We start from the raw sequence: 13,045 nt of genomic DNA on the forward strand, positions 1-13,045 counted from the left end.
GTAAGGCGCGCGGCGCTCGCGATCGGCCGGGGAAACGGGGCTCTCCTCGCCGCTGAACAGCCGCGCTCGGGCGGACGGCGCCGATTGGGCAGGGCGGGGCGGGGCCCGGCGCCGCAGGAGCACCCCCCTCGCCGCTCATTGGCTCTCGCGGCCTCTCGGCAGGCTCCGATTGGCGGGGAGGGAACCCCCTGTGTCGGCGTCTGCCCGAAGCTAAGCCGCTCGCCTAGGCGAAGCAAGTTCTCGAGCGGAGCCCGGGCACATGGTCGAGAAGAGGCGGCCAGGACTTCGCCGCTCCGGCGCCGGCCCACTTGGATTAAAGGCTTCTGGCTCGGCGGCTGCGAGGCGAGAGAGACGCGCGGGGAAGGAAGCAGCGCGGAATAAGCAGGTAAGGCTGCATCGTGAGAGCAATTGCAGGGAAAGCGGTGGGTTAATTTCCCCCCACCTTCCCCTCCCTCTTCGCATTTTCCTCCTTCGCAAGCCTTTCTCCCGAGTCCCGGGGCAAAGTCAGCTGCCTCTCTGCGGCTACACGGGCGGGCGAGGGGATCGCGTCCCGAAGTTTGCCTCGCCGATCGCGTCGCTTGCTGGCGGCAAAGACGCTGCCTGGGCAAAGAGGCTTCCCCGGGAGAAATGCTCGATTTCGCCGAGCTTGCAAAAGGCACCCGGAGCGGACTTCTGCTGCTTCTTCCCCTCGCCCTCCCACCAGTCGATGCCATAGACAGCAAGATATGATCGCGGGGAACAAACTCCCCATAAGGACCCCTAGAAAGAAAGCGGCTCGAGAATGGCTCAGGAGGTAGATCACGTAGGCAGCTGGGACGAAGCCAGCTACTCTTGAAAAAGGAAGCAAGGGAGGGGGCAAAGCTTCTCATCCCCCCTCCCCGCCGCCCCATGCAATTTGCTGGAGAGCTAAACTGCTACCACCTTGCGCTTGTCCTACTGCCTGCTGCTGGTACTGATGCTGTGGACTGGAAGGCTAGTGATGCAGGCAGATCTCCGCGCGCCTCTGCCGTCTCCATCCTTTGGAAGCCGGGTTGTTTCGCAGTTTTTGCAAAGGTGGAAGTGAGAGCGTGTTTTTAATTAGCATGCACTTAGTGAGGTTCCCTCTGCGGTGTGTGACTGGCTCCTGCTGACCTCCATCGTGTGCATGTGCATGCGTGTACCCCCGATTCTCCCCCCCCCTTTTTTTGTAAATTAGATTTGGCTTTTTGCCCTGCTTGCCTAGCTGATCAAACGTCCTGCTGATCGATAAAGTAAAAATGGACATTTTGTCTAATGCTCAGGTCTTCCTTTTGTGATGTCAGGTGAGTCCCTGTTGCCTTCAGGATGACTTTTGTTAGGGATGGGTTTAAGGAGGGGGGGGGGGAGAGACTGTGCTCGGTGAAGCTTTTTTGATTCCGCAAATGGAATCGTTGATACTTTAATCCTTTTCAGTTGTTGGGAAGAATAGCCCTGTTTGATAGAAAGTGCTTGGAGTCAAAGCAGACTTGAAATGACACTCTTGACTTCATTGTTTCATCTAACAGGACATATTGTCCTTTCTCTCCCCCTCCCTTCTTTCTTTTGGAAAATAAAAATATTAAGGCTTTGTTGGATATAATTATACCTTGCTAGGATGACACAAGCAGCCAACCACCATCAATTACAACCAAAACCCCTCTTGGTAATCATATATAGGCTACTGTAGGCACCCCTCTGACTATATTGTGCTAATTTTGATGGTAGATGAATTTAGGTGTCCTTTCCATTTATGCCTTTTAGTGAAAGTCAGATATGTTCATCTTTTGTAAAAGACAACAACCTAGCTTTTCTGTTGACATTTGGATTCTGGGATTTTGTGTGAGTGCTAATATGTCATGTAGCCAGATATCCTGACAGGTCAGTGGTAGGAAATGGTATTGAGGGGTCTGGTTGTTTTCTGGCAGTCAGAATATAAATTGTAAAGCTGCAGATACATAAATACCAGCAACGGTTGATAATAACTGGCATGGCAGTACTCAGGGTGTTTAGCAAAAAAAATAACTATAGGTTTCTTTAAAAGTATTTCCCTGCTGTGCTGCCATGATTTACCTTTGAAATCTGTGACTGAAGATGAGCTTTGTCTTCAGTTCAAAACCTCCCAAGTCTAACTTTTAAAGCACCACAAGGTGTGAGTACCTGAGGGAATACAATGTGTATGGCCTGTGCTGTTCATAAAGAGTACCAACCTTTCAAATAAGTAAATAAAATCAGCTGACAGAAATGGAGCTTAATTGATCAATGTTTTGTTTGGCATTAAAATAAGCTGATCAAGGTTTCCTATGAACAGAAAATACTTGAGATTAGACGCAGAAGCAGGACTTAGAGATGTATGGATGATGATCTGAACCAGTAAGGATATTCCTATGCGAATACCAAAAGTTTTCAGGTTTTGCTAGAACTACACATGGAAGGCTTAAGCTGGTTAAGATAAGGGGGCGAGGGACACAGCACCATCCAGTGTTTAATAGTGATCATCTTTCTGCAAAAACTTTTAAGGTCTTCAGGGTTAATTGGAGGACATTGTACCTTTAAAAAGTGAAAGATTATAACTAATTAAGTACCGCTTATAGGTCAGGGGGATGGTGTTAACAATGACACTCTTTAAGTCTCCCTGTGCTGATAGAACCACAGTGCTCTGCTTTCCTTGTGTGTAAGAGAGCAACTGTAGAGCATCTGTAGAACTGCAATACATCCTAGAGTATGGCCATTTTTGCCTAAGAAGTATGGTCCTCATTTTGACGTCTTGTTTTCAATGCCTTAAACCTGCACCCTAGGTCTTTGGTGCATGCATGTGTTTAACCTTTAGAAAAGTCAGCCGCTGGGCTGGGCATATTTGCTATTCCTATAGAAAACCATGTTTATTTCATCCTGAGTCAACATCCTTTGAGTGAAGAAGATGTTTTTTATCCCAAAGTACTGTATTCAAAAATGGAAGTAGTTAATGGAAGTTGCTTATTTTCAACTTTTAAGTGATCTGGAGTTGAGAAACTCTTAGCACAGCCTACGATGAAGTAAGAGTCCATTGTGTATCTCACAACCAGATATTACAGTAACATTTTCTTCTCAACTGTCTTCATTTGCTTTAGCTGATGAGGTACCATTTGTTCATGTGTGCTTTCTTGCCAGACTTATCTTCTGCTTTCTCATGACAGTAAGGCGTCAGATGAGCCTTGCTGAGAAGGGGTGCATAAAGATAGGTGGTGTGAATGTGGAGCTATAAGCAGCAATACAGGAGTGCCTCCTCTGGGAACATAGTGGCTTTGCAGGGAGGGAGCTGCTACAAAGTAATCCCTTCTGTATATAGAGATGTCTTAATCTTGACAAGGAAATGAATACAAAGGCAGAGTTGAGTGCTGGATTTGATTCCTGCACCTCTGCTTTAGCTATAGAAATAGCATAGAAAAACAGACTGTCCTCTCTTTTCCCAAATGGACATTTGGGGGAATTCTTGAAATTTTGTCCTCAGTGGAAGACAAATGGAAGCATGACAGAAGAGCTCAAACTTAGTGTGTGCGTGTGCGTGTGTGTGTGTGTGTGTGTGTGTGTGTTGAGGCAGGCAGGGGAAGCAGCACTTTAGTAGGCTATCATTGGATAAAGTGCTCCAAATGATGGAATGGCTTTTTCTTTTTCACCTTTGAAATGATTTCCCTCTCCACTTATCTTAAGAAAGAAAGAGAATTAGGGGAATTTGACTGGAATAATGTGCTCATTTTAATATCATAGGCTCATTTGAGAAAACCTTAGGAAAATGGGTTGGGTTACTCAACTTCATGTTGTAAAATTCAAACACACATCTTAAAAAGTTGTAAAAACTTCATGCACTTTAGTCCTGTTTCTTGAGCATTGTGTAAAGAATCATGATCGCTGTTTTTTTTTATATAGTCCTTACAGAAAACCATGCCATACCCAGAAGTATGCCTTTTCTTTGTTTTGCAAACTTGTCAAGTCCTTTCTTGTGAGTTTGAAGAACCGGGACTTAGTTCGATGTAGCAGGGCCGTATATTTGGACCAGTTCATGCTCCTTGGATGTAGATACCAGGAAGCATGCCATATATGTTTTCACTCCTTTGTAACTATTTAGCCAAGTTTAATAGTTAATACAGGGAACTGAATGCATATAATCAAGCCACCTTTAGCTTCAGAGAACTGTCTTCTTAAGGGAACCCTCCTATACTTCTCCCAATAAGACAGCTTCTGTCTTTGAGAACATCTGGGTCAGCAGTTGTAATATGGATCACAATCTAGTTATAATTGTGGTGTATGCTGTAACTACCTAGATTCCACTCCCTCCACACCTGCTTAGGGCCCATGAAGCAAAGGTGCATTGAACATGCCTGAAAAATTGAACATTTCTCTTTTAAGGTTGGAGAGGGGTGTGCAGTTATGCTTGAAAGCCCACAGGCGGCAGACTTAGATGTTGTACCAAAAGCAATTTGGTTTTCCCTGTGGGTTTGTGAAACAGAATGACAAATTGTAAATGCTGTAGCTATAGCTGATCAGCTATCATGGGGCAGACCTGCTGCTTCCACAAGTATTCAAGGGGTCGTAGTTCAGATTCTGGGGGTAGCAGTCAATGGTGGAATTATCACAACACACAGAGCGTTACTTGATTGAAAGACTGCGGAGTAGTGTGAAGATGAAGGGATAGATCTTGCACTGTTGACCTAGATAGGGTATAATTTTCCAGTTGCCATTGTCTGTGCTCCATATCGGGGTTGTTTCCAAGGAAAGTAAGAATCAGGGTTAACAACTGGGCGGTGCGATAATGCTGAGAAGCCAAAGCCATTAAGAAAATGGGAAATAGATGTGAAAGAAGCACTGAGGGCATTAAAAGTCTGCACTTGACCTTGCAATGGAGAACTCTTGCCCTGTGGGTGACATGGATAAGATATGGAAAGTTCTTAGAGCAAGCTGCTTTTCTGTGGGTCTGTAAGTTATAACAGGAATACATTGGCGGTCGTGTCGTGTGGAGGTCAGGAATAGAGGAGAAAAATACTGATTGGGCAAAGCCTCGTGCAGAAGATCAGTCTTCCCCCAAAATGGCAGATCGAGAGTTGGGTTGAAGTGGGCTTTGGGATGTATATGGAAAGGATGGATTTGTGCCTAAAGGTCAGGTAAGGGAGGGGAAAGAACATGCCACTTCCCAAAAGTTTAATTGCTATATAAATACTGCCCATATTAATAAACACTGTTAAGCTCACTCATTCATGACATCTCAGCTAACTGGATGAGAATTGCAATTATTGCTATCATGGTGCTGATCATATTTGTAGTCAAATATAATAATTAGTATTTTTAGAGGTGAGGAAAATCTTATGCATCCTGTCTAAATCTGTGGCCGCATGCTATAGTTAACTGTTTATAATGACTGCTCGTATATGAACACTGTGAAGCACCGCTGAATGCTAAAGGCAGTTTCTTGGAAGTAAGTCCTTGTAACTTTCATGTAACTGTGTTTGCAGTCACGGTATATGGGCATTGTGTTCCATATATTACGGTTGGAACCTTAAAAATCAGTTTACTTGGAAATAGGTTTCATAGAGTCAGTGAGGCTTATTTCCAAGCAAATGTACTTGAGATCAGGTGCAAAAAAAAATTAAGTGAAACTTTATTTGCCACTATATTTTAGAATACAATTTCTTTCCCAATGGGACACTTAAGGTTACATGCAGGTAGCAAGAATTGTTAATTAAAAAACAACCTCAACAGTTTTATAGGCTAGTGATCTAAATATGTGTGTTAAAACATATTGGAGTGGATTTTTTAGTAGTCATTCATTACTATAATTTTTTTAAAAAACCCTTTCTGTAGAATATACATGATTACAGTGTCCTATCCCAATATAAAACCACGCACCAGAGAATATGCTTCTCTGTGTTTTTGTATAGAGATTATTAAATTAAAATGCTGAGTTCTTTCACAGTACATGGGCTGCAGTGATAAAAAATGAAAATATTTCAAATTAGAGTTAAAAATAGACTTTTTAATAGAACTTGAGGTTTTTTTTTAAAAAAACCCTTTTGAACTGTTTGATCTTCAGTTATAATTAGATGTTTAACATATACGCTAATTGCAACTGCAAATAATTTTTCCTCCAGCTCTTTTTGCCCGTTCATCAATTGTGCATTCCGAAGACATTCAAGGTTGAGACAAGTGCATTTTAAAACAAAATCTTTGAGTCACTTTCTCCTTCACTTAGTGCTTTACTCCTTGAAGCAGAGATGACACAAATGACACCTAAATCGTAGGAGGAAGGTGCAGTCTCTTTATTGCTTTCAGTGGTAGTAATATTAGTTGCTGAAGCTGACAAACACAAGCCTTGAATGTATGCCTTGGCAGTTAAAAGGCCTTTCAGTAATATGAAAGCTGTGATGATATTTAACGACTTTGTACAGTAAATGATCCTGAAACGATGCTTATTCCGACACATACATATAGCTCAGTAATGTGTATTTGTGTGTTTATAGCTTTAGTACATACTTCTATATGAAACAGGGGATAAAGTATATTTAATAAATAATTGACTGTTCTGCAAGAATGGAAGGATATTATAAACTCGATATTGCTTTCCCATTTTTTATTTTTTTTTAGAAGTTTACTACACCGCAGTGTTAAACAGACTGGAAAGGCAAAGAAATAAAAGTAAAGAATTTGTGCAGATAAAATAACAGCCATTAAGACGAAAGCAAGTAAACTATCCAGTTGGAAAAATGTGTTGCCACTTAACTGAACAAAAATAATTAGAACAATGAAACATCCTGCTCAACCCATTTGAAAATGGGTAAATAATGAGGGCTTCCTGCAAACGATGCCAGTGTTTTGTAGGCCAGGGTTAGTCACTTGTTTACTTTCTTCAGGTATCCCCCCCCAAAAGTCACTCCCCGTGGATCTGACACCAGAACTGCATAGATGCCCCCTTCCCAAGACTGTATCTGGCTCACGGTTCTGGTGGTTTTGTATAACTCTTCTTTCAGATATTTAGCATTGTGCTAAGGGGAGTTATTGATGACCTCTGTTACCATGAAAAGGTCTGCAAGGTTTCTTACTATGCCATGGTGATAGTATATATGCAATGTGTACACACCATATATTTAAAGCACGTCTAAAACACATGACTCCCCCTCCCCCAGATCCTGGGAACCAGCACCCTTAAACTACAGTCAGTGTTCAAAATTAGCCAGTCACCAGACGCATTTTGCAAATGACACGGGTCCAATTGCAACCATGTGGAGATCTCTTGACAACTGGGGAAAACAAAGTGTCACTTAGAGAAGGACCTGAAATATTTTCACTGAAACTTGAATTTGTTTTATTCCGGATTGTTTTATTTAATGTTTTCATGTGTTGTAAACCACTTTGAGATTCGTTCTTTAAAACATAAAGCACTGTAGAAATGAAAATAATAACAGCAGCAACAACAACAATAAAGTCCACTGCAAAACAACAAACAAAAACAGCACTCAGACATTCCATGGTGGCGACCGTAACCCAGGTTTAAGGCGTCATTTGGTGATTAGATTGTATATGAGTTTCTAACACTGACTAGAGTTTCCAGGGCTCTTTGGGGGTTTCAGTATGTGGTTTAAATATATAGTGTGTATGCAGCCATGATAATAAACACAGGGCTGCCAGCCAAAACGTTGCAATATTTGTCCCCATGTCCTTTGCAGTATATGGTTCATTGTATATCAGAGCCTGATTTCTTTACACTGCATGTTCCCCGCCAGCCACTGCCAATAAAGTGAAGCGGTGCTGATGCTTAGCAAAATTATGTCAGGATATGATGTAACTGGAAAACACATGCCATGGAGGGGAAGCAACGACACGAGACTGCCATTTCCTTCAGCAGCCCTTTGTTTCTGATAGCTCCACACTGGTGGCTGTGGGTAAGCTCTTGACTGTTTGCTGCTTATGGCTTTGGATTATAGTGGCTCTCCACATGGCAATTTTCACGCTCTTCTTCAGGTTTAGAGGAAAGGATAGCAGCTTTTTTTTTTTTTTTGTCACAATAAAGGTTACGGCAATCCTCGAGTATAAATGTTTCCTGGGAGCAAGACATTTCAAAGTGCTTTGAAAAGAGGCCCTAACATATTGCAAATGTTTTACTGACATTTCTTATGAAAATTGAGCTGGTATTTTTATCCCTGTTAAATAACAATCTGTTGCCTCTCTGAAGGAAGCTGACAGTTTATCAATATCAGATGGCTACTACAACTAAGCTGGAACTGTGTGGTTAGAACAGTAATGGAAGGATGCAGAAACAGGCACTGTTCAGCCGTTAAACCATGTCAAGGTTAGGGAAACTGAATCATAGTTTGGTAGGATGTCTGGACAAACCATGGCTTCTATCAGCCAGCAAACCAAACATGATTTGAAATAGATTTGCAAAAGCATCTTGAGACCCATCAGGAAATAAGTATAATAAAAACAACAACATGGTTTGTATATTGTGTTTACTATGGTTTGTTATTGTACCTGAATTGACAAACTATAATTGCAACTATAGTTGTGACTGTTGGGCAAGGTACCTTATAGAAACAGAAGCACTGAGCAAATGGAAAACAAAAGGCGGAAGTCATAAAAGCAGAGAAGCAACTGTAAATCAAAAATCACAATTTTCCTGTATGCTTGGACGCTTAACCATAGCTTAATAACCTTTATTAATGCAGTCCATAGTTTGTTATGATATCTGAATTGAGTCACCCTCATTCTTGCACTTTTTAAAGACATCTCAGTGTTTACCCATGAATTTAGTTGGAAAGAAACAAAGTGACATCTCTTTTGTGTTGAATTGTGAAGTCTTATTTAAAGCTGTGGTTTAATTAGAAACTCCAGGTTGATTTCATCATTCTGTTTAAAAGATAGACACTGCAAGTGAAAGGCCAGACTATTGGCAATCCATGATAGGCTTAACAACTGCCAACTTGCCTCTCTGTTGCTGAATAATTGCCTGAGGTGTTTAGAAGTGGGGTGGCCGGGGCGGGGGGAGGGATCCAACATGACTCATCATTTGGTGATTGTGATGTTAGTTGTTTCTCAGCTTCAAGTTGCCAACAATTGCTGCAGTTATCATATCAGTAATATAACTTTTGATATCATTTTCATGTTGATCTCCATAACTGGTATATGTATATGTATAACCATTCACACATTTGTGCTGACTGATTGGCTGATGGCGGTTTAATATTTTGGTGATTCAGTAGAAGCAAAATCTTCCCCCAGCATTTCTTCCTGCCCAACCTGGTATTTTAAGGTTATTGGGATCATTAACCTAATATATTCTCTCTCTCTCTGCCTTACAGAATGAAGCACTGATGTTTTAAGTAGGAAGACTTATAAATTGCTACTGCTTAGTTAGCATACACAGTTGGGTTGTGGTTTATCACACCAGCCTCTTAAGCAGAGACCTTCTGCTACAAGGAAGTACTATAAAAAGGCAATAAATGGATTCTGTAATCAGAAATGCTTTTATTTGTGTTATGGTTCTTGTGTACATTTTGAAGAGTATTGCAAAGGAGTATCACAGCTGAAAGAACTGAAAGATTGTGGATGCCACCCTGGGCAATTCCATTGTTGGGATGCAAATGCTTCACCTGTTGCTGGGGCCACTGGAGTATCAGCAGCCACACCTGCTTCCTGTGTGACTTCCACAGCTAGAGGAGCAGAACTGGTCCCTGCCCCTAAGACATCCAAACGTGCTATAATTAAATCAACAGCACCCTGGTTAGGCTTTTGCTTTTTGATACTTTCTGGGCCTGGTCTGGCCTGCCAACTAGCACTTACTATTTAAGGCAGGGATAGACAACCTGTTGCCCTCTTAACATTGTTGGACTACAGTTCTCATCAGCCCTGATGGTTGCTTGATGGGACTGATGGGAATTGGAGTTAAACAGCATCTGGAGAGCATTGCTTTGGCTACCTCACTTTGGCTACCCCTGCCAAAAACAAACAAGCAAACAAACAAACAAACAAACAAAACCCTACAATATAATCATTCCACTTGAGAGAAGTTCTAAACATTCAACTTGCCATATAGCATAACAATGCTATAAAAAGAAAAAGGAAAATAGGAAAATAAAGAGATCATTGAAAGGAATACAATACCTGCTTTGAGTTAGGTTTGAGAAGCATATGCAGAGAGAGGGGGCACATTTTATAAGACAAATGGTTGCTTAGGTTACTATGTTCCATCCACCTGAAGCCACCATATTGCATTACAGACTATTTGCATATTACAGACATATCGCAAACATTGCACAAAGGAGGCATGTGTTGGTTGACTAATTGGTACTAAAGTTGATGGAGCTATTCCAAGAAAAAGCAAGTGCTTCATTTCTGTATTATATTTTCATGCCACCCTTTCGCTCAGTGGTTCACAGTGTTATATGTATCACCCCCAATCCACCTCCATTTTATTTTATCAACAGTCCAGGGTAGTAATATAGGCTGAGATATAATGACAGTCTCAAGGTTGCCCTGTGCTTTGTATGTTACTTCAACCAAGGTCCAACATTGTACTGTGTTCTTTAAGAATACAGCACAATGGCAACTAACCACATACTTTATTTTAAATCTTAAATATGTTTACTCAGGTGTCAGCTCCAGTCCGCTGAAATAGATTTCCTTGTGATAATGTTTAGGTTTACAGCTCTTGTTGTAAAACAATAGGATTAGCACCCTGATGCTAAATATTAGTGGCAGAGCATCTGCCTGTGACATTGGTATAACATTACTGTAACATTGCAGGAGCAGCATGTGCTTAGAAATAGTTGAGAGGGTGTCACTACCAATGTGTCCAGCCTAGAAAGTATATGTCTCTGGGATGAAATACTCTTGCCTGATGGCAGAGGATTGCAGGCCAAGGAGTCAACTACCCACCCAAAATTACCTTCTTCCAAGTCTCATACTGCAGGTGCTGGTTTTGACCATTAAAGCCCTAAATGGCTTTGGACCAGGATATCTTAGAAACTGTAGATATCCTGCCATATGAACCTACCTATCATGTTCATGCCTTTTCAGAGGCCCTTCTTCACTGCACCTGCAAAGTGTTCGCTAGAACTGCCAAGGGGCAGTAGAGGCCATTCAGGACATAATCCTGACAGGCTCTCTGCTAGTAAAAAGAAATACTCTCAGTCTTTCTCTTTCTCAAACATAGATACACTTAGCCATTGCTCAATAACAGTAATCAAAGGAAAAAGCACCCAGAATGCCAAAATATTGCATCTCACTTCCTTTTGATGGGCAAAATGTAAAGTACAAGTTGTAGCAAATGAAAGCTGAAAGAAATGTAATTTACCAAGAAATAATTCTGACAACAGTTCTTTTCTGTTTTTCCTTTATAGGTGCCTCTTACACCATTTCTCTTGTGAAGGCTATTCAGTAGTGGAGACCTTTTTTAATCGAACACTCCACAAATTATTATCTCTGGACTCCCAGCTGACATCCTGCTGGAGGCTACAGCTACTAAGCCAACTGGAACTGTGCCCACTCTCTCTTGTCAAGGTTTTTTATTTTTTATTTTCCTCACACAGGGAGAAGAAGAAAAAATGAAGTTTGGCAAGGTGGAGTTCTGCCATTTTTTGCAGATAATAGCGCTTTTCCTCTGTCTTTCTGGGATGAGTCAAACAGAACTCCCTAGATCCAGGTCAAAGCCCTATTTCCAATCTGGGAGATCACGAACCAAACGCAGCTGGGTGTGGAATCAGTTCTTTGTGCTGGAGGAATACATGGGAAATGATCCCCTCTATGTAGGAAAGGTAGGAGATCTGATCAAATGTCCTATGGCAGAGATACTTGTCTGTCAGAAGCCACTAAAACTGTGATCATGAATTATTGTAGAATAAGTTGTGGTAAAGAGACATCTACTTGGAAGTAAGATTCATTTATTTCAGAAGACTTGGGCCTTATGCTACAAATCCCTCAAGTGTGATTCTTGTTTGTTGCTACCTTTCCATTTTCCCTCACACTGGTAGACATGTGTAAAGTCTTCAGCCCCATTGGTATCTCTGGCACTACTGTTAGTATCCATGGCAGTGACACTGAACCTTTTGTGAAATATGCTCGGCCCCTTGGCCAGTGGGATCAGGAAAGCAATTGCAAGGGTTTGTGGGCCTTAATGGAAAATAAATGTGTTTGGCTTGAGCAGAAACTGTCTCAAAAGGTCTTATGTTTCCCAAAGTGCCACTTTCAAACCATGACTTGGAAGATAAAATTACATTTGCTTGGTTACCTCTGGGGTTCTATACTAATCTGCCTCTAAGCTTTCTGAAGCCTCCCCTTGGGAGGAATTGAACCATAGTTAAACTGTGGAATTCACTTCCAGATGATGTGGTGATGACCACCAATTTAGATGGCTTTAAAGGGGGATGTACAGTGCAATCATATACAGAGGTGTCACTGAATTAATGTTGAATTAAGGATCCCAGTCTTAAACAATGTAATATGAAAGAATCAGAGAGGAAAAACATCAGAAGTTAGATTTCTTAGTACACAGATATATAGATTCAGTTTTGTAATAAGATTTCTTTATTTCCAGAAATGAGGCTGTTTAGATAAGTAAGATTCCCTAAAGCAGGAGGTTACTTATATTAATGGAGGATAGAGTTACTAGACACAATGGCTGTATGATTCCTCCAGGATAAGAAGCAGTACTAGTGGTTAAGGAAGAACAATGAGGCAGACCCTTCTTATGGGCTTCCCAGATGCATCTAGTTAGCTCCTGAGGAAGCCAGGATACTGGACTAAATAGGCAGGCTTCTTCTTATGTTCTTATATTTAGGGAATAACAGATTGTTTAAATGGCTGTTTTACAGCTATTAGATTTTCGAGCATTTGCCTTTTCTTATGGAATTGACCTTTTTGGATAGCACTTTAAGGAACATCACTGGATAAAGTAATAGATGCAAAGACCAGAGTTGCATCCTCATGTCTTTCCCCCATGCTGTGCAATTGAATAACATCATTTAATTTGTTTGCTTTGAACTGAATATTGGTAAGAATTCTTCTGAGGAAATGAGCTTGGTATTTC

General features: G+C 41.4%; 1 protein-coding gene across 4 annotated transcripts in view; it reads left to right on the top strand.

Moving 5' to 3' along the window:
* Positions 1–206: 206 nt before the first annotated feature.
* CDH7 (cadherin 7) overlaps positions 207–13,045 on the top strand; it is a 124,124-nt gene continuing 111,285 nt past the window's right edge. Inside the window, exons 1-2 of one of the 4 annotated variants that reach the window (XM_081014170.1) lie at positions 207–385; positions 11,550–11,774. In XM_081014170.1, coding sequence (XP_080870296.1) covers positions 260–385; positions 11,550–11,774 — 351 coding nt within the window. In that variant the 5' untranslated portion in view covers positions 207–259. Of the gene's footprint in view, positions 386–508; positions 1,054–1,208; positions 1,302–11,360; positions 11,775–13,045 lie in introns of those variants that run through there. The other 3 variants (XM_081014171.1, XM_081014173.1, XM_081014172.1) reach the window with 3 other exon arrangements.

Source organism: Podarcis pityusensis (genome assembly GCF_964106645.2).
Source record: "Podarcis pityusensis genome assembly, chromosome: 7".
Taxonomy (NCBI): Eukaryota; Metazoa; Chordata; class Lepidosauria; order Squamata; family Lacertidae; genus Podarcis; species Podarcis pityusensis.